This window comes from Lithobates pipiens, unplaced genomic scaffold (genome assembly GCF_037356315.1).
Source record: "Lithobates pipiens isolate NorthernLeopardFrog02 unplaced genomic scaffold, aLitPip1_a1.2 Scaffold_13, whole genome shotgun sequence".
In the NCBI taxonomy this organism is placed as follows: domain Eukaryota; kingdom Metazoa; phylum Chordata; class Amphibia; order Anura; family Ranidae; genus Lithobates; species Lithobates pipiens.
The window spans coordinates 184,510,479-184,533,546 of record NW_027507718.1 but is presented as its reverse complement, the minus strand read 5'-3'; the positions used below and the strand labels follow the sequence as shown (position 1 = coordinate 184,533,546).

At 40.8% G+C, this 23,068-nt stretch overlaps 1 protein-coding gene across 1 annotated transcript in view; it reads left to right on the top strand.

Annotated features, from left to right (window-relative positions):
• Nucleotides 1-23,068, top strand: part of UPF1 (UPF1 RNA helicase and ATPase) — a 185,672-nt gene that overhangs the window by 99,773 nt on the left and 62,831 nt on the right. Inside the window, exons 15-18 of the mRNA XM_077475960.1 lie at nucleotides 12,216-12,429; nucleotides 12,507-12,624; nucleotides 13,443-13,599; nucleotides 13,692-13,834. Of these exons, the coding sequence (XP_077332086.1) occupies nucleotides 12,216-12,429; nucleotides 12,507-12,624; nucleotides 13,443-13,599; nucleotides 13,692-13,834 (632 nt within the window). The remainder of the gene's footprint in view (nucleotides 1-12,215; nucleotides 12,430-12,506; nucleotides 12,625-13,442; nucleotides 13,600-13,691; nucleotides 13,835-23,068) is intronic.

The window sequence follows — 23,068 nt, the reverse complement described above, 5'->3', positions numbered from 1 at the left end:
GGCATCCTCCCCTGAGAGATCTGAGTCTTTCCTCAGCCATGATAGGATTGGAGGAAAGGTTAGTGGTTTAATCACATCTTCCCAGAGTGGGACAAAACGCGACAGGTCCCCTTCCACTACCCGGGACCCTCAGAGGAACTGGTGGTGGGAGAAGATGATTTCTCCACGGGACTATGAAGAGGCTGATGACTCTTCTGAGGGGTCAAATGCGAAAGGACCTTCCCAATCTGAGAGATTGGTGCAATCTTACTGTGCTGGTACGCTCCACTTTAATGCTACCCTTAACTGAGTCTGTTAAAGAGCCAACTTCTTGTTTGGGTTCGCTAAAGCCTCCTCAAGCTGTGCATGCCTTTCCTGTGCATTGTTGGAACAGCTTATGTATTCTGAGTAGGATCACCCAGATGAGCATTTTTTTCCTTCTAAAAAGTTTTCAACAGTTTTTCCAAAGGAGGAAAGATGCATTAAAAAGTGGGAGATACCAACTATTGATGCTGCTATATCCTCTATGAATAAAAGTGACTTGTCCTGTAAACAATGCTCAAATGCTTAGGGATCCAATGGATAAAAATAGTTGGATTTCCTGTTAAACGCATTTCTCTGGCAGGTTCAGGGACTCGCCTGCGCTGACAGCAGTTTGTCAATCCTTGAAAGACCAGTTTAAACAGGTGTTTATTATCCATGGTCAGCAGGCCCAGGATTTAGCCAAGCTACCAGGTGCCTTTTATATTTTGCAATACACTGAGATTATATTCTTCAGGCCTCGTGCCTGGTCTGGTACATATGCGTAGAATACTATGGTTGAAAAATTGGTCAGCCGAAGCACCTTGCAAAAAGTTCCTGGCTAGTTTCCATTTCTGTGGTGAATGGCTGGCTGAAAATGATTTGGATAAATCCCAAAAATTTCTAGTGGGAAAAGTACCCTTTTCCCAGTTAGAAAAAGAAGTAAACGTATTTCAGTTAAACAAGCTCCTTCTCCCGTGCCAGGGGCATCAGCCTCCAGGCAGTCACGATGACCTCCGCCGTCAGGTTCAAGAGGTAAACCTCAGGGACAAAGTCCTGGGGGAGGAAACCTACAAAACAAAATACTAAAACCTCCTTATGAAGGGCACCCCTGCTCGCTTGAGTGGGGGGAGACTTCTGCAGTTCTCAAGGGTCTGGCAAGAAGAGTGTCAGGACAAATGGGTGACTTCCTCAATAGCTCTAGGTTACAAGCTAGCATTACAAGAGGCCTCCTTTTTTTCTCAGATCAGATGTTACCAAGGATCCAGAGAAAAAAGTCTTTCAAGCATTGGACCGTCTTTTTTTTTTTTTTTTTTTTGTCTCAAAAAGTGATCCCGGTGGTCCCCATGTAAGAGCAGAGATTGGGGTTTTATTCATACCTTTTCACGATACCAAAACCAAATGGAGCTGTCAGTCCCATTCTAGATCTCAAAGATCTAAACCACTTCCTGAATATCCATTCTTTTCACATGGAGTCAAATCCGATCAGTAGTCCCCATCCTACGAAGAGAACTTCTGGCGTCAATAGACATCAAGGATGCATACTTCCATGTGCTGATTTTCCCCATTTACCAGAAATATCTAAGTTTCGAGGTAGAAAATCTTCATTTTCAGTTTGTAGCTCTGCCTTTCGGTCTAGCTACTGCACCTCCAAGTTTTTACAAAGGTCCTGGCCCCTCCTCTAGCCAAATTAAGAGCCCAAGCTTATCTAGACTATCTGCTCGTGATAGACCAGTCGGTAGCCCGCTTAGACCAGAGTATGGTCACCACAGTCGACTACCTGGAATAACTAGGTTTGATTCTCAAACTAGAGAAATCCTCCTTAAAACCTTCAGATTAGAATACTTAGATCTGATCATAGATACAGCCCAGAAAAGGGTATTGCCCCAGGCACAGATCAGCGCCATAAAGGAACTGATTCAGGTGGTCAAAGCAAAAAAAAAAAAAAATCCTATTCGGCTTTGCTTGAGGTTGTTGGGAAGATGGTGGCTTCATTCAAGGCCATTCCTTATGCTCAGTTTCATTCGAGGCTGCTGCAAAACCGTATCCTATTAGCTTGGAACAAGAAAGTCCAAGCTCTAGATTTCCCAATGTATCTGTCTCCAAAGGTACGCCAGAGTCTCAGTTGGTTGATAACTAAGAATCTGCAAAAGGGAAAGTCCTTCCAGTTACCTGGAAGGTGGTAACGTGTCAGCCTTTTGGTTTGGGGAGCAGTCCTGGAGGAGGCAACCGTCCAAGGGAAATGGTCCAAGTCAGAAATGGCCTTGCCCATCAACATTCTAGAGATTCGGGCAGTGTGCTTGACCCTGAGGGCTTGGATGTTCAGGTTACGGAATTGTCTTGTCAGGATCCAATCCGACAATGCCACAGCCGTTACTTATATCAATCACAAGGGGGCACAAGAAGTCGTGCGGCCCAGAGATACGTGAATCATATCCTAACTTGGGCAGAAAACAATGTACCTTGCCTGTTGGCAGTCTTCATTCCAGGGATGGAAAATTGTCAGGCAGACTATTTGAGTCGCCAGCAGTTGTTCCCGGGAGAATGACCCTTTCACCCCAAGATTTTCCTGGCAATGTGCCTAAGATGGGGGATCCCAGACGTAGATCTGTTTACGTCCAAGTTCAACAAGATCGAAAACTTTGTGTCAAGAACAAGGGCATGCTCACTGATTTATGCATTCTCTCCTATTCTGTTTCCACTTCTTCGCAGGATCTAGCAGGAAGGGAAGTAGATGATTCTTGTGGCCCAGAAGACCTTGGTATGCAGAGATCATAGGGATGGCGGTTGGGGACTCATGAACCCTACCACCACTTAAAGGCCTTCTCTCGCAAGGTCCGGCATTCCATCCTACCTTGCAAAGCTAAATTTAACGGTTTGGCTATTAAGACCCACATTCTGAAGAAGCATGAGCTGTCAGGTTCAGTGGTATCTACCTTGATTTAATGCAAGGATGCCGGCCTCTAGAATCATATATTCTAGTCTGGAAGGCATATGTTTCCTGGTGTGAATCCAAGGGTTGGCATCCCAGAAAGTATATATTATAGGTAGAGTCCTTGACTTTCTGCAGATGGGGTTAGAAATTAGGCTGGCCTTGAGTACTTTCAAAGGCTGGGTCTTGGCCTTATTGTTTCAATGACCACTTGCTATGCATTCTTTGGTCCGTAGCTTTATACAGGGGGTAACCAGGCTTAATCCACCGGTTAGGTCACCCCTGAACTCTTGGGACTTGAAGTTAGTTCTGTTGGCATTACAGAAACCTTTTGAACCAATGCATCATATTACCTTGGTCTTTTTGACAAGGAAACTAGTTTTTCTGGTAGCCATATCTTCTGCAAGAAGGTTATCAGAGTTGGCGGCTCTTTCTTGCAAAGAGCCATATTTAATTATTCACATGGATAGAGTAGTATTGCGTCCTCATCCTAACTTTCTACCGAAGGTAGTGTCAGGTTTTCATCTAAACCATGATATTGTTCTACCTTCATTTTTTCCAGAACCCAGTTCTACGGAAGAAAAGTCATTACATTCTCTTGATGCGATGAGCAGTCAGCCTACTTGAAGGCGACTGCTCAGGTTCGAAAAACGGACGTTGTTTGTGTTCCCTGAAGGTCCTAAAGGACAGGCAGCATCGAAATCTACCATTTCTAAGTGGATTCGGCAAGTAATTGTTCAAGCTTATGTTTTGAAGGGGAAGATTCCACCCTCTCAAATCACAGTGCACTCCTCCAGGGGCTGTTAGTGCTTTGTGGGCAGTGCATCACCAAGCCTCCATTGCTCAAATCTGCAAGGTCGCAACTTGGTCTTCAGTCCATACATTTACCAGATCTATCAGGTTGATGAAAAAAGGCAGGAGGATATCGCCTTTGGGGCGCAGTGTGCTACAGGCAGCAGTAAAGGTCCTCTGGTCTCATGGTGCCCCACTTTTGGTGTCTTCCTCCCCTCAGTTGGCATTGCTCTGGCGCATCCCACATAGTAATGACTATGGCTCTGTGTCCCCTGATGTATGATAAAGAAAATAGGATTTAAAAAAAAAAAAAATTTTACCCGTAAAATCCTTTTCTTGGAGTACATCACGGGACACAGAGGTCCCTCCCCTCTTAATACTCGTATATTGATTTGCTACAAAAACTGAGGCACTCCCAGTAATGGGAGGGGTATATAGGGAGTGGCCTTCCTGTCTTGGCGTGTGCCAGTTTCCATCACCTAAAGGTGGCATATAGCCCACATAGTAATTACTATGGTTCTGTGTCCCATGATTTACTCCAAGAAAAGGATTTTACAGGTAAGCTGCTATAAAAATCCTATTTGGTTTGTGCAAAAGTTAGTCTACAAACTATGGGAAAGATTTATGGCTTTTTTCTAGTAATGGCAGTGATCTGCAATTTTTAGTGGTATTGTGATGGACAGATCGGACGCTTTTTTTCGGGGACGCTCTTTTTCGGACGCTTTTTTATTTTTTTGGATTTTGGACACTTTTTTTGGACACTTATACAGAGATCAGTGCTATAAAAATGCACTGATTGTGTAAATGTCACTGGTAAAGAAGGGGTTAACACTAGGGGGCGATCAAGGGGTTAAATGTGTGTTCCCTCTGTGTGTTCTAACTATGGGGATAGGACTAAGTAGAATAAAATACATATCTCTTGTTCCTAGTAAGTAGGAACAGCAACATGTGTCCCCTCTCCTGACAGCACAGGGATTTGTGTGTTTACAGACACAAATCCCCGTGCTGGTGCTTGCTCTCGCCGACCACGTGCATTGGGTCTCCTGTTGTGCAGCAGGCACGTGCGTGCCCTCTGACGGTTCTTAAAGGAAACCCCGTACAGGTATGTGGTTTCGTGCAGGGGTGCCATTTTGCCCCCGTAAATAGACGTGAGCCGTTCGCGAACCGGTTAACATTCTTATGTGTACATAAACAATGCTTGTGCAACACAACCAGCAGATCATGGGTGCAATGTCAGTGAACTGCAAGAGTGCTCACTAGCACTCTTTGAGAACTACAAGCCAATTGCCGCTATGACAGACAACAGTTGTAGTTCATTCACAGAACTCAATAGCAGGGCCATGCTCTCTTTAAATTGTGACAGCGGGTGTGGGGAGAAGATCCCCCACCCACTGTCACTGCAGGGAAATGGAAAGTTGCAGCCAAATGCTCTTTGGTAACATGTCACTCCCTAATTATGGGTGTGAAATTGATATTTTGATCGGCAACTCCTATCCTCATATTGATTAGTGGTTCCAAATTAATAACTACTGCAGTAGGGAACAGACACAAAAGATGCGCTCAGCATCTTTCCAAATAACCGCTCTCCTTTATTATGACGCATGTGAAGGTTTTTATACACATGATTACGTAGGTATCACATTAATATTACAATTGTACGTTTATGGTAACAAGTAGGCAGGCTAATTCTAATCAGGACTTGAATGCAAAACGTACTGAAAACATTATTAGTGCCGTGTGCACAGTGAGGGCATTGTGCAATACATATAAAATAGAATACAATTCTATACAGAACCTACAAATTTCCATTAGTCTCCTCTTTTTTTTGATCAATATTTTGATCACTAACCATACCTGCTATCACCTTTAACCTGGAACCTCCACACACTTAGGTGGAGGTAGTCCTGGCCAAAGAGGCAAAAACTCCATTGTGGAGAAAATAGCTCAGCAGCTTTTTTCATTACAAAGTGACTTTTCATTGTTAAAAACAGACATATTTACAGAGTACTGGCTGTACACTCCTGTGGCCAGAATGGCCTTCTAGCTTAATTGCTGGTATGCTGACTTATCAGCATATGTAAACAGACAATTCTACATTAAATAGAAGAGGTACAAAAGACAAATATGACTTCAACATGGCTAAACTACTTTTCAAATATATATATATATATATATCTCCCTTACAATTAAAGTAATTGAATCAAAAATTACCCTAGACTGTTATCGCAATAGGGAAACAAATCAAACAGATTTCTTTAATTTAGACATTTTTACAGTGTCTGGTGTGGATCCAGGTGACTTTTCTTTCAAGTTTTGCAAAACTGTACATGAAATAGATGCTGTAGTGAGTCTCCAAACATTTCCTTATATATAAATGTCTCTTAACAATCCACAAGTCACCTGGCTTTAGTTTTAGATCCTTCCAAACTTTTAGGATATGGAATTGGGGAGAAAACACAAATAAGTTTGTCAAAAACCTTAAAAGATCAGCAACATTCTCTGTGAGATCCGAATGGAGGACTTCAACTGCTGAGACAAAATATAAGAAAGTGAGTAACACACTCCCAAACCAATTCCCATAGGGAGAGAGTCCAACATCCACTTAGGGGCTTGATAAAATATAATAAAACATTCAGGCAAAAGTTTTCTAGTTTCTTACTCTACTTTGTCCGCTACATTGTAGACAGTAGGGGGTGTAAAAATAAAACCTCAAAACTTCTTGTAAGGACTCCTATAAAAATGATTTCCTCTGTTACTCTCTGTAGATTCTGCACTCTGTACTTACAAACTACTTCTGATAACGCTTTTTACTGTGGCCTTTGCAGTAGCATTTGCCACTGGACATCCAGAAAACATGTCCATACAAACAAAATACATACTCGTAAGATTCTGACTTGGGCATCTGGATATATCTTTTTGTTATCTCTGGAAGGGATGTTCAGCTTTTGGTAACACCTTTGGTAACAGGTAAAATAAGAAGTGGTATATTATAATAACAAACTGTGGTGAACCCTGGCTCTATCCCACGCTCAATTACTAAGGCAGCCATAACTACTTGTGACTGATGACATGGTCCATGTATCAAGCTGGAGGGAAAAGAGTGTCTGTCAGACATAAATGATCACCTTTTCCAAAATCTTGTTTCGTAAGACGTTGCCCTCTGTGGACCACTTGTGCTTCTCGTTCTGGGGTCCTTAAAGTTGAATTATTAATCCCAGCTATACTGGGCCAGAACTAGGGTGGAATCTGAATTGCACAGACCCAGCAAGTGTCCAGGGCTGTAAATTCAGCATCCTTAGTCGCCTGGTCTGCTTCCATGTGTTAGTTTTACTGTTAGTATGGCTACCTCAGCAAGAACCTGGAAGGCTGAAAACAGCCAATCAAATTAACTTGGCATGCTTGATTGGTTTACCCGCCGAAGTAAAAACAAACTTCTGGCCCTTCAAATGGAACCAAAAGCTCTCTATCTCGACTATCTATATTAATATATACTCTTTTTATAGCTCATAGGCTTTTCTAAAACATGGAGCTCTGCTTCTTGAGCTGGGGAAAAAGGATTCAATGACTCTGAATACAGAGAATCCTTCTGGATGATAAACTTCATCCTCGGTATAAAACCAGGAATAACACTACAAAAAAGTAAATACTCTGGTCTTCAGGGAGTGTGTCCTGCACTGGGCTCACAGCAGCTGATTCCCACATCATCAATTTAACACATATGGTTTTTCTTTGTCTCCAGCCTCCTCCAATAGAGGCAATAAGGTGGCTGGATTCAAATGTACACATTTTTCATTGTTAGATTTGTACATAAACAAACAAAACAAATTCATATTTTGAACCTTTCATTAGACAAACATTTAGTTAGCTATATATTTGCTGTGCAGAATGTCGGACCATTAAAAATTAAATATTTGACCAAAATAATGTCTGTAACTTTGTCTAATAGCACCTTTGCATAAAAGCTACAGCTCTATCGGGATGAAGCCTTCAGTACTGGGTCCAGCTTGCATAAATATAACAATGGCTTGTTTTCTATCATGCTGTTTGTGTAAGAACTCCAGTTTCATGTTTCAAAAAGACAACTTTTTCCTGGCAATATTATAATAAATAAGAACACCCTGCAGTCATGCAGAGATGTCCATAAATCCAAAATATTATTCTACTTATACCCACTGCACTTACAAGGAAAAGGGGCACATTATTTCACAATCCACACATTCTGCTTTGGATTTAAAAAATACATAAAAACAAAAGGACCAACAATATGTATGACGGACCAGAAAGCACTTGGCTATCAAAAACTATAAACCAACTGGCTGCAGGCAGCATCTATCCTAACAGGGTGTGTGGACTTGATGTGATGGGTCTGTTATATTTAAATGTTATTATTACTCTCACATCATGGACCGCACATTAAGTTATTATCAGACTTTAAGATTTCATTTCTGTAGAAAAACTTCCTTATGTATCCCATTAATCTTGGCTTTGTTAAACATTATTGCAGCTGTATTCAAATTAACCTCATCTTAATTTTTTTTTTCTTTCCACTCAATAAATGTAAAATTACAAAATTCTTATCTTAATCTAAACTAATTCCTTTTTTACCAATTTCCCCATTAACCTGCATTTCATTTCCAACCAAAGGTTGTCTAAACTAGTTTCAATATATCTATATTAATAAAATTGTTAAACTCATATTAGAAATTAATACTCATATGATAATTTCAATGTCACACACTAATATATATATGCACAGATAAATGTCCTTAAAGGGGGACATATTACTTAATTTTACTAAATTTCTTTTTAATGCACGGTTTCTACTATCACAGGATATTAAATTTGTGTAAGATACGGTTAATTTGTAACCTTCATTTTACCATGTTTGGAAAACAGATTAAAAAATAATTGTGATCACATTGTTTATCATTAGATTCGTTAACCCGGCACATTTTGTTATAAATGTTTTGTCTAAAAAACTGAAATTGGCATGGTGTCCTTCCAGCTTATCACCAACCTCTCATCCCAGCTACATTCTTTCAGGAGAGCACAAAGGAGGGGGTCACATTTGCGTACATGACACACACAATTGATAGAACTAAAGGTTCCAGCATTCACAAACATACTCAAATATATCTCTAAAATTGCCTAAATTATTCCCATTTGTACACAACACATGCATATCATTCTCTTTATTTTAACACTTTTTTAATACTTCCTTGCTTAAACTTCTGCTTTCTTTATTTTGTTCTGATATCCTTTGCATCCAATGTATTGTAATACCATACTTCACATACTGTACCTTCTATTGTCAGACGGGCAGCTCATCCCATCTTCCCTCTCTGACAACATATAAAGGATTCTGTTTTAACTCTCATTACTGTTTCTTGACTTTACTAGTTGTAGTGCCTGACCCCAATGTCATCCCACAACTTAACCACTTGCCGCCCGCCCTATAGGCATCTGACGGTGGCAAAGTGGTTTCATAATCCTGATCGGACGTCATATGACGTGATCAGGATTATGAGCCGGCGATCGTTGTTGCGGGGTGTCAGTCTGACACCCGGCAACTACAATCTCGGTAAAGAGTCTCCGACGGAGACTCTTTACCATGTGATCAGCCGTGTCCAATCACGGCTGATCACAGTGTAAATGGGAAGAGCCGGTGATCGGCTTTTCCTCACTCGCGTCTGTCAGACGCGAGTAGAGGAGAGCCGATCGGCTGCTCCTCTGACAGGGGGGGGTCTGTGCTGATCGATTATCAGCACAGCCCCCCCGAGGATGCCCACACTGGACCACCAGGGAAAAGGTAATCCTCCCTAGACCACCAGGGATGCCAGTCAGCACAATGGATGCCAATCAGTGCCCATAATGGATGCCAATCAGTGCCCACAATGGGCATCACTGATTGGCATGCATTATTGTTTGGCACTGGCATCCATTAGTACAGTATAACACCAGTGCCGCCTATGGGTGCCCACCTGTGCCGCCTATCCGTGCCCACCTGTGCCGCCTATCCGTGCCCACCTGTGCCGCCTATCCATGCCCACCTGTGCCGCCTATCCATGCCCACCTGTGCCAAAGTTTTGAAACTAAAACAAAACATTTTTTTTCAAAATTTTCGGTATTTTTTTATTTGTAGCGCAAAAAATAACCGTAGAGGTGATCAAATACCACCAAAAGAGAGCTCTATTTGTGGGAAAAAATGATAAAAATTTCATTTGGGTACAGTGTAGCATGACCGCGCAATTGTCATTCAAAGTGCGACAGCGCTGAAAGCTCAAAATTGGTCTGGGCAGGAAGGTGTTTAAGTGCCCTGTATTGAAGTGGTTAACATCAAAAAGTCCCTTTCTGTCTAGTGTTAATGCCACTCTTGATCCATCCTGCTCACATAAATAGCTGTTTCTCTAGCTATATACTCTGCATGATTCTTTGTCCCTGTGGACTTTGGTGGTAACCCAGTTACCCTTTGTGGATCCCTGTCCACTTTAACCATTAATCTAGGGGCTCAGTATAGGCGGAACCGCACCTTCGGTTCATACATAGCACTCTTCTTGCGCTGGGCATTTTTGAGGGTCTCTTACCCGTCATTCCCTTTAATGCCCATAATTGACTGGCCAGTCTTCTCTACGTGTGCCTATACCCTTTTGCCTCTAAACTACTTTATCTAGCAGATGTACTACATATACCTGTGAACAGCACTATTCTTCCCTTTCTCTATAACACTCCGATGGACAGTAGACAGTGATAACATATAACCACCAATCAATACAGTTCTTATAAGGCGAGTAAAATAGGTACCCTTTGTCCCAAAAATGCCTTACCGATCAAGGAAGTCTGATAACTCAGATGTAAGCAAAAGGTTTACCTTAGCCGGCTGATTATCAGAAATTCCCGGATCGTCTCAAGCTCCTCGTTTCGGATACTCAGGGTCACCTGATAACCCCTCCTGGCTGCCTCGCCGCCTGAAATGGATATTTTGATGATAGGCAACTCCTATCCTCATATTGATTAGTGGTTCCAAATTAATAACTACTGCAGTAGGGAACAGACACAAAAGATACGCTCAGCATCTTTCCAAATAACCGTTCTCCTTTATTATGACGCATGTGAAGGTTTTTATACACATGATTACGTAGGTATCACATTAATATGACAATTGTACTTTTATGGTAACAAGTGGCATTACATAGGCAGGCTAATTCTAATCAGGACTTGAAAGAATGCAAAACATGTACTGAAAACATTATTAGTGCCGTGTGCACAGTGAGGGCATTGTGCAATACATATAAAATAGAATACAATTTATATACAAATGCCAGTATATACGCCATAGTTTGTAGACTCTAACTTTCACTCAAATCAATCAAAACACACTTTATTGGGATACAAGTTTCATTTGGGTACAGTGTTGCATGACCGTTTATCCGTTAAAGTAGTGCAGTGCTCAATGGCAAAATGGTCTAATCATGGGATAAAACCTTTAGAGCTGAAGTGGTTTATCTTGTCTCATTTTTCAGACAAGTTGGGGATTTTGTGTGTGTACCAAAATAACGTTTTTTCCCCCCTGAAAATCTAGGTTTGATGATCTCCTCAAATATGACTTAAAAAATGCAGCTGTAATTTTTTTTTTTTTTTCTACATAATCTCTGCTTTCAGAAATTCTTTTGGGGTTTTTAAGCATTCTTTTAACCATTGCAAAAAAATACAAAATGGCTCTGGCAGCAAAAAGGTAAAGGAACAATATTCGTTAGCTTAGAGTGTTTGGACTATTTCCTGCCAAGATATGTTAGTCAACCTACGGGTCCTTTTTGGTGCCTCCATTTTTGTGTCGTCCACTTGCTAAGCGGCGGTTCACTCCGCTGATCCTCCCTGAGTTGGCGGATGACAGTTCTATCCCTACTTACTGTGCAAAGGACATTGGGGAGATCGGTTCACAACGGACTATGTCCATTGTCATCTGATCATATCCGATCCTCCAGATGAATGGAAAATAGGATCACCATACATCTGCTTTTGTCAGACAGAATCGGATAGCAGCGGATGTCAGCAGACATGTCAAAGTGGACATCCTCTGTTCCATAGGAGTGCATGGAGGCTCCAATCGGGTCCACCTGAAAAACTGACCGGTGGACCTGATCGGAGCGTCAATGTGAAAGGGGCTTAAGGGTCACACCTAGGGCTATGGACAAACTTTTTTTTTTTTTTTTTTTCATTGGGTAGGACAGCGGACCTTTGGGAAGTTAACCCTGCCGTTAGGAGAATAGAAATTTAGTTTGTGTTGAACTGGAATTTGTGCTTTACATGTGCATTATGACTTGGAACTAGTTTCACTACCTTTCAGAAGTAGGGCATTGACATGTTGTGTTGTTGCCTTGGTTGTGACTGGTACCATCCTGCCTGGCTCTTTAATGGCACATATTTAAAAGAAGAGAAAATTGTGTCTTGTTTTTACAACCTTGTTTAATATCTATCTATTGTTACATTGCAGCTAATTTTGGTGGGAGATCATTGTCAGCTTGGACCTGTTGTGATGTGTAAAAAAGCTGCTAAGGCTGGCCTGTCCCAGTCTTTGTTTGAGAGACTTGTGGTTCTGGGAATCAGACCAATTCGCCTGCAGGTTCAGTATCGAATGCACCCTGCACTGAGTGCTTTTCCATCAAACATCTTCTATGAAGGCTCTCTCCAGAATGGCGTCACTGCAGGTAATGCAACTGTACGCTCGCTACTGCAATTTATGTTCATGTGACAACTTATTGATTTGTTTAATTTTTCTTTGCAGCGGACCGTGTGAAGAAAGGTTTTGACTTCCAATGGCCACAGCCGGACAAGCCCATGTTTTTTTATGTAACTCAGGGACAGGAAGAAATTGCAAGTTCAGGCACTTCCTATTTAAATAGGTAAATGTAGATAAACAAAGGTTTTGCATTTGAGTTGCTAAAATGAGAAACCTTTTTGGAGCCAGAACACATTTTGCTTTCATTAAACCATTGACGCTGACGTCAAGGGGTAGGCCACCTTCTGTGGAACTGTATATTGGAGGCTTGTGCTGGAAATGCACCCTTAATAGCACAATACCAGCATGCAGCATAAGCCACACCAACAGCCCTTATACTCATAAGAAGGATTGAAAGCTTGGAGGACAGGACTCAATTACATGATTGCTGTGATTTCCTTTGATAGATTTTTACAGTGATTACTCTAGAAAGTGTGCAGGGGAGTTTTGATGCATTCAGACTTGAATGGCTTGTGTTTTTTTTTTTTTTTCCCCACAGACAATTCTGGTCTTTCTGGCCCATAACCAGAGCTTCACATACTTTTTTTTTTTCATTACTGTTGCGTACAAGCCATACTACTTGCTCAGCAGGCAAGAAATACTTCCTTCTTGATACTATTAAAGCGCTGCATGTTTAAGACCCACATAGGTTTGTGCCTTTATTATACCACAGCCTAACCAGCTTAATTTATACTTGCAGCCCTTATGGAAACTTACATTTGCTATCCAGTATGTCAGGAGCATCTGTAGTGATTCAAGAGAGCTGTCAGGTTACATGAGACTGCTATGCTACAATGCAGCTGCCACACTGCAAGGCTGTCACAAAACAGATGCATACACATTATCAGTAATGTATTCTCCTTCACAGTGGAAGACTACTCTCCTTTCATTTGAAGAGCAGTTTCTTTTTACTTATGCATCACATTGTATTTTTTCTTTCAGGACTGAAGCTGCTAATGTGGAGAAAATCACCACAAAACTTCTGAAGGCAGGGGCCAAGCCGGATCAGATAGGGATAATTACTCCCTATGAAGGCCAGAGGTCCTACTTAGTGCAGTACATGCAATTCAGTGGCTCCTTGCATACTAAACTATATCAGGTACAAAACTAGTCCTGTACATTGTTACAATACATACTGTATACAATTAGATTTGCATAGGACAATGTGAAAGCAATTGTTCTATCCTCCAGGAAGTGGAAATTGCCAGTGTTGATGCATTTCAAGGTCGAGAGAAGGACTTTATTATTCTGTCCTGTGTAAGAGCGAACGAGCACCAGGGCATTGGATTCTTAAATGATCCCCGTCGTCTGAATGTGGCTTTGACTAGAGCAAGGTAACTAAAATCTTTTAACTTTTGTGTAAGTATTGATGCTTGGCTGGAAATTAGCAAGAATCACCAAGTCACTTCCATTCTTGCGAAGAGTGTAAACTACTAACCAGATGTGGCAGAAGTGACCATGCTGAGCAAAAACCATCCAGGTTTGCTCTGAGTTTGTTCTATTTCCTTGTGTCCACATCGTATCGGTTGGGACATCTGCACATGCTCTTCAACACCCTATTCACTGGGTTTTCCATGCATACCTTTGCATTCAGAATACATGATATACGTTCAAGAGTTCTATTTAGTAACATGCCCTATTAACATCTACTTCATTACCAGATTGGAAAATATGATAGCTTCATATCCTGAGAAGATGTAAGGTTTTCAAAGTGTGACGACTTAGAGCTCGTTTGTTTAGTTTTATCTATTGCAGCACTAATTGAAATGGTTTCTTCTAGTGCCATATGTAGATGGACTGTTCGTTTTTATTTGAGAGGTTTTGCATATATTATATATATTTTATCTGTAGTCACAAACAAATCAAACTGTAGAGTCCTACAAGGGTCAAGCCACTTATCCCTATGAACAGGTGGGGGAGCTATTCCACTATTAATCACCAAAACTAAACAAACTCAAAATGGATAATGCTCAAACCCTACCTATGTACGAGTTAAATAGATTGTGGGATTCTACTATTGGATCTATGTCCTAAAGACACGTGTGTCTCCACACAAAAGGGATAAAACTGAGATATATATATATATATATATATATATATATATATATATATGTGTACTCCCATTCACATACAAAATCGACCTTTTATTACAAAAATATAAAAAACCGCATATCACAAGACATTTTAAAAAACATGTTCCAGCCAAACCTGCTCCTTTTGGCCCTTGGATGTCACACTAGGACTCTGAAACTCTATAGGCCTGTGTTAGACCAACATTGCTATTATATTAATCACTTATTCCTATTGTAATTGTTTGCTGCCTATCTGGCATATTTTTATATATTTTTTTTTTATGTTTTCAATATTTTATTAAGGTTGCATATAAAAATTACAAAAATTCACACTATACAAAAAGGTGTGTATGTAAAAAAAATCTACATATATTTTCAGGGTACGATGTGCACCTTTCTTTAATCCCAAATCTTCCCTATCTGCTTTTAATACAGTTCAGATCTTATAATTAGAGTATAAATAATCTAATATTCCGTTTATATTACCAATTTAGAAACTCAGATGAGTGTCGAAACTTAGACCAAGTATGAGAAAACTGTTCTCTTCCCGTTTCCCACGCCAGCAGACTTTCTAGATCTCTAATATAGTCCAATTGCCCATTCCCCAAGGGATGGTACAGTTGATTTCCAATGATGAGGATTGACTGCTCTAGCTGCAGCAAGAAAGTGTCTAAGCACATCTTCCTTTGCTGTCTTTAAGGGTCCTGGAATCATGGTTAGGAGAGCCACTCTGCGTGATGCGTGAATTGTTGTAGCCACAAATTTGCCATATAAATCAAAGATATGTTTCCAAAACTTTCTCACTAGGGGACAGTCACACCAGATGTGGACCATATTTCCCTTTGAATCAGGACAACACCAACAAATATCGGCTATATTCTGATTAAATTGGTGGAGGGTAGAGGGGCACCTATACCATCTAGTCGCCAATTGTATATCCTTTTTTTGAGTTTTTTGTTAATCTGAGGGGGTAAGTCTGAGGGTCTTTTTTCCATTTCCGTGTATATGGGGGAAATCTGGTTGGATTGATATCAAAATAGAGTATAGTGTGGAGATTGTATGTGATAGTGACTCATCCTCTTGCAGGAACAAAATTTGAAGGCAGTTGGTTTGGCATAGGTATCTTGAAGTGATGGGATAGATCGTATATAAGACAAAGCTTGATTAATCTGACCACTGCGTGGGATTATGATGGAGCATTGCAGATGAAGAGGCTACCATTATTAATGGATCCGACTGAAGAACCTGAACAATTCTTCTATGTTCCTGTTTATACCAGGGATCAAACAGATGAATGAAAGGCTGGTAAAAAAATCTGGTTTTCCAATGAAGGGAATCATAGGGCTCTATTGTTTTGATATTCTATAAATGGTCATCATACGATCCCATATGTGAAGTGTTTGCCTAGTAAAATCCCCTAGAATTGAAAGGCCTCGTAGAATAGGCAAAGTCCAAGGGACCTTCCAATTGTACCCATAGCTTAGTTGGGGAATGGTGAAACCAATCACTAATACATGTTAATGTGTTTGCTTTATGATAGAGACCCCACCTCGATTTTTCAGGAGGGATAATGTCCCAAAGCTAATTCTGGACAAGCGCTAAGTTCCATATAAAATTGGAGACCAGCCGGTGGATTTTACTGAAGTATGAGGCTGGGCGATAGATTGGAATCATTTGAAACATGTATAAAAGGCGAGGAAGTATATCCATCTTAAAGTGGTTGTAAACCCTTACAACACACTTTAACCTACAGGTAAGCCTAGATTAAGGCTTACCTGTAGGTGCCACAAATATCTCCTAAACCTACATGGTTTAGGAGATATTTACAATTCCCCATATGAGGATTTCTTCTGCGCATGCGACGTCACACGACTGGCCAGTCACAGAGCCGGAGTCCGTGACCCCAGAAAGAAGATGGACGCTTCCAGCCGGCGAGGAAATCTGGGACATCGCTGGCCCCTGTGACAATTATGTGTCACTTACATCGCATAGTAGCCCATTATGGGCTACTATGCAATGTAAGTGACACACAATTGTCACTTGACACAGGAGCCAGCGATGTTCCAGATTTCCTCGCCAGCTGGAAGCATCCATCTTCGCTTCATGTTTGTGGTAGAGATATATTGAGAAGTTCTGATTTACTATAGTTGACTTTAAGAGTTAATTCACCAAATCTCTTAAATTCTAAAAGTATGGCGGGAAGAGAAGTATGAGGTTGTGTTACAAATGGAAGCAAATCATCTGCAAAAAGACAATTTTGCATAATAACATCAACAGGGCAATAAGGGACATCCCTGACGTGCACTAAAAATAGGCAATGCAGGAGACAAATATCCATTCACCCTGATTCTAACTAAGAGTGATAGTTATAAGGAAATAATCTGCGCTATCATATAGGGGCCCAGGCCAATCTGCTGGAGAGAGGATCGTAAAAACTCCCAACTGACTGTCAAACGCCTTTTCGGCATCAATCGTTGGAGGGCTATCTTGAGTACGGGCATAGTCCGTCAGCAGAAGGGCTTTAAGCGCGCTACCTCTAGCCACTCGACCACTGACAGTCAACCTGATACAGATGTATTAGTTGGGGCAATAATGGTTGTAGACAGCTAAGATCTTAGCGACATTTTTTACCTCGACTGCAATTAAAGATATGGGTCTATAGTTTTCAGAGATCTTTTTCTGTTTTTGGAATGAGTGTAATATGTGCTTCCAAATTTTGTGTAGGAAAGGTAAACCCTTACGGAATTGAATACCTGAGTCAAATAAGTAATGAGAAGGGCTGCAAAATGCTTATAAAATTTAGACAAAAAGCCATCAGGGCCTGGGCTTTTACCCGCTGGGTTGTTGCCGATAGCCTTGGCAACCTCTTAGTAAAGGGAGTTTGTATTTCTTCTATTGTATCTCCATCCAAAGTATGTAATGGAGTATCTGCTATTTATGATGGCAGATTATCCTCTTTAGTAACATATGGGCTTATAGATTGGTGAAGGGGGATATATTGTAAAGAAACTGATAGAAATCACTAAACGTTTCCAAAATTACGGAGGGTGAAGATATAATTTCTCAGTTCAGTCCCTCAAGATGTGAAGTAAAGGTAGGAGTCTGTTGTGGATTTAAAGAAGGGACTCCCCACATTTATCGAAAAAATTTTATTGATATAGTGCTAGTTTGCCCGTATATGTATAGGCCGAAGACTCATAAATTGCACAAACACGTTTAAGCGGAGGCAACCTCTAGCAGTGTTTCGGCCGTATTTGAATGCTTATGTTGAATTTCTAAAGTTCTAAGCTTTTGGACCGCCGATGTAATGGCTGCTAATTGCTTTTTTTAATCGGTCACTTGGTTGAATAAAAGTCCCTCTCAAAACTGCTTTCAAAGCATCGCATTGGTTTAAAGCCCCAAACACACGATCAGAAATTCCGCCAGTAATAGTCCGATGAAAGCTTTTGGTCAGAAAATGCAATTGTGTGTATGCTCCATTGGACTTTTGCTGGCGGAATTTCAGCCAGCAAAAGATTGAGAGCAGGTTCTCAATTTTTCGGTCGGAAAAAGTTCCGGTGGGAAATTCTGATCGTGTCTACGAATTCCCGACAAGCAAAATTCCTACGCATGCTCGGAAACAATTCGATGCATGTTTGGAAGCATTGAACTTCATTTTCTCGGCTCGTCGTAGTGTTGCATGTCACTGCGTTCTCGATGGTCAAAAGTTCAGAGAACTTTTGTGTGACCGTGTATGCAAGCCAAGCTTGAGTGGAAATCCGTCGGAAAAACCATCCAAGTTTTTTCCGAAGGAAAATCTGCTTGTGTGTACAGGGCATAAGGCATGATCAGCCAGGAAATTTGAAATAGTTTCCGTGATATAAGTAGAACATTCTGGACTTACCAGTAATGCGTTGTTCAGACGCCAAGTCCATTCTCTAAGTGGAACCGAGGGGATTTTAAGTGTCATATGAATGGTCTGACCAGACCATAGTACCAATATCGCATACTGGTGACCAGTCTAGACAGTTGTGGTCCACATAAAAAAAATGTATTCTACTATAGGAGTGATGGACCGAAGAAAAGGAAGTGTAATCTCTAGATTTAGGGTGGAATATCCTCCAGACGTCTAAATGTTGGTCTCGTAAAATACGCTTCAACATCTTCAACATAGAGAATGGAGCTGTAGTAGTTCTTGATGTAGAGGTATCCAACTGCGGGTCCATTGGAAGATTAAAATCCCCACCCATAATTCTCCCTTCCTTGAAACCAAAGGATATTTTCAGATATCCTATTGCTGTTTGACTTTGGTATTTGGCAGATATACATTTGCCACTGTAAAATTTGGTTCCCCAGAGGGAAAGCATAACAAAGTCATACCATCCCTGGGGGTCCGCAATAGATTTGATTAAATCAATAGGCAAAGCTTTGTGAAAAGTGATAGAAACTTTTAGCCTTCTGGACAGGATTGATAATATGGAACCACCGTTAAAATGTCTGCTGGAGCAGGAAGGAAGAGAATCAGTCTGAAAGGGAGTTTCTTGCAACAAGAGTAAATTAACTTTGTGGATTTGGTAAAGAATTTGCCCTCTCTTGGAGGCAATATTCCTTTATCGTTGTAGGAGCATATATTCGAGAGTGGTTGTGTCACTATTGTATAAGCCATGGTGGAGTGAGAAGGAAAAGGAAACTTTCCTCTCAAAAAGACACTAAAAAAGTGTCCGGTAAACCCTAATGTGCATGCGAAACGCAAAGCACTGTGTGGTACACCACACAATAGGCACTAACCGTGCCTGTCCTAATGTAGGGGGGAAAGGGCAACAGAAAGCACAATGTGTTCCCTGCAGCATAGCAGCCATAGCAACGTCATTCAAAAATATGCCCAGTTAATTCTTAAGTTTACAACAGCTAGATCGCGTGCAATATATAAACCATCACCCCTATGACCAGGTAGATTAAATAGTAGACCCCAATCCAAAAACGTGTAAACAAATTATTTCCAAGTTAAGCCCCCCACCCCAAAAAAGGGGTGGTGGAGGGGAGAGACGTATGGTGAAATGAGGGATGTACATACCACCAAATCTAAAATAAATTAGATATTCCCTTTTTTCTTATTTCCTCCTCCCCCTAAAGATAAATATCATAATCCCACATTGATCTCAAAATAAACCATAATATATCATCATGGGCTATTGCCAAAAAAAAAATATTTCAGGAAAAAGCCAGCTATCAGCACGTGATAATATATATAATTTTTTTCTTTTTCTTCCCTTTTGAAAAAAAAGCCCCCATTTTTTTTTTTTTTAACCAGTTCCCGACCAGCGCACGCCGATGTATGTCGGCAGAATGGCACGGGCAGGCATATTGGCGTACAGCTACGTCCAATCTTTAATGCCGCCCTGCCATCGTGGGCGCGCGGCGGCGACGCTCGCGTGTTGGTCGGGACCCCCATGAGTCCAGTCGTGGATCCTGCGGACTCGATTGCTGCGGGCATACCCACGATCGTCTCACGGGGCGGCTGAACGGAGAGATGCCGTTGTAAACAGCATCTCCCCCGTTCTGCCTATCAACAAGTGACGCTGATCTCTGCTCCATGTGATTGGAGCAGAGATCAGTGTTCACTAAATGAAAGCCCAGCCCCCAACAGTTAGTAACACGCCCCTAGGAACACTTAACCCCTACACTGCCACCCACTGGTTAACCCCTTCACTACCAGTGCCATTTACACAGGAATCACTGCATTTGTATAGCAGTGATTGCTGTATAAATGACAATGGTCCCAAAAATGTGTCAAGAATGTCCGGTGTGTCCGCCATAATGTCGCAGTCACAATAAAAATCGCTGATCGCCGCTATTACTAGTAAAAAAAAAAAAAAAGTTAATAAAAATGCCATAAAACTATCCCCTATTTTGTAAACCCTATAACTTTTGCGCAAACCAATCAATAATAGCTTATTTTTCCAAAAATATGTAGAATACTACGTATCAGCCTAAACTGAGGGGAAATTTTTTTTATATATATATATATATATATATATATATATATATATATATATATATATATATATATTTTTTTTTTTTGGGGGGATATTTATTATAACAAAAAGTAAAAAAATAATGCGTTTTTTTTTTTTTCAAAATTGTCACTCTATTTTTGTTTATAGCGCAAAAAAATAGAAAACCGCAGGGGTGATCAAATACCACCAAAAGAAATCGCTATTTGTGGGGAAAAAAAGGACCTCAATTTTGTTTGGGAACCACGTCGCATGACCGCGAAATTGTCAGAGACACAGTGCCGAATCGCAAAAAGTGGTCTGGTCTTTGCCCAGCAAAATGGTCCGGGGCTGAAGTGGTTAAAGGTTTATTCACGTGTCCAATAGTTCTGACTAACTGGACCTGTTATCTTGCACCCCAGGTCGAGATCTAGTACTTCCATGTTGTTGGAAAGTGGTGACTAATACTGAATGATGATGCTCCCCAGGAGGGTCAAGCCAGTTTGGAATAAAAATATGATCTTGCTCAAGAATCAATCAGTGCTGGAAGTTGCTCTGGATCTGAAATGGCATGCATCTCAGATCCACTTGTCACTTAAATACAAAAAGGGTGAACCCAAGTGTGTGTGTGTGTGTGTGTGTGTGTATATATATATATATATATATATATATATATATATATCTATAATATTATATTAGTGTGTGTGTGTGTGTATACAGTGCCTTGCGAAAGTATTCGCCCCCCTTGAACTTTTCAACCTTTTGCCACATTTCAGGCTTCAAACATAGATATAAAATTTAAATTTTTTGTGAAGAATCACCAAGTGGGACACAATTGTGAAGTGGAACGAAATCTATTGGATATTTTAAACTTTTTTTTAGCAAATAAAAAACTGAAAAGTGGTGTGTGCAAAATTATTTGGCCCCTTTACTTTTAGTGCAGCAAACTCACTCCAGAAGTTCAGCGAGGATCTCTGAATGATCCAATGTTGTCCTAAATGACTGATGGTGATAAATAGAATCCACCTGTGTGTAATCAAGTCTCTGTATAAATGCACCTGCACTGTGATTGTCTCAGGGTTCGGTTGAAAGCGCAGAGAGCATCATGAAGACCAAGGAACACACCAGGCAGGTCCGTAATACTGTTGTGGAGAAGTTTAAAGCCGGATTTGGATACAAAAAGATTTCCCAAGCTTTAAACATCCCAAGGAGCACTGTGCAAGTGATCATTTTGAAATGGAAGGAGTATCAGACCACTGCAAATCTACCAAGACCTGGCCGTCCCTCTAAACTTTCAGCTCAGACAAGGAGAAGATTGATCAGAGATGCAGCCAAGAGGCCTATGATCACTCTGGATGAACTGCAGAGAACTACAGCTGAGGTGGGAGAGTCTGTCCATAGGACAACAATCAGTCGTACACTGCACAAATCTGGCCTTTATGGAAGAGTGGCAAGAAGAAAGCCATTTCTCAAAGATATCCATAAAAAGTCTCATCTAAAGTTTGCCACAAGCCACCTGGGAGACACACCAAACATGTGGAAGAAGGTGATCTGTTTGGGTGAAACCAAAATCAAACTTTTTGCCCACAATGCAAAACGATATGTTTGGCGTAAAAGCAACACAGCTCATCACCCTCAACACACCATCCCCACTGTCAAACATGGTGGTGGCAGCATCATGGTTTGGGCCTGGTTTTCTTCAGCAGGGACAGGGAAGATGGTTAAAATTGAGGGGAAGATGGATGCAGCCAAATACAGGACCATTCTGGATGAAAACCTGTTTGAGTCTGCAGAAGACCTGAAACTGGGACGGAGATTTATCTTCCAACAAGACAATGATCCCAAACATACAGCAAAATCTACAAAGGAATGGTTCACAAATAAACGTATCCAGGTGTTAGAATGGCCAAGTCAAAGTCAAGACCTGAATCCAATTGGGAATCTGTGGAAAGGGCTGAAAACTGCTGTTCAAACGCTCTTCATCCAACCTCATTGAGCTCGAGCTGTTTTGCAAGGAAGAATGGGCAAGAATTTCAGTCACTCGATGTGCAAAACTGATAGACATACCCCAAGCGACTTGCAGCTGTAATCGCAGCAAAAGGTGGCTCTACAAAGTATTAACGCAAGGGGGCCGAATAATTTTGCACGCCCCACGTTTCATTTTTTTTTATTAGTTAAAAAAGTTTCAAAAATCCAATAGATTTCGTTCCACTTCACAATTGTGTCCCACTTGTTGGTGATTCTTCACAAAAAATAAAAATTTTATATCTTTGAAGCCTGAAATGTGGCAAAAGGTTGAAAAGTTCAAGGGGGCAAAATACTTTCGCAGGGCACTGTGTGTGTGTGTATGTATGTGTGTGTGTGTGTGTGTGTGTGTGTGTGTATATATATATATATATATATATGTATGTATGTATGTATGTATGTGTATGTGTGTGTGTATATATATATATATATATATGTGTGTGTGTGTGTGTGTGTATGTATGTGTGTATATATATATATATATATATATATATATATA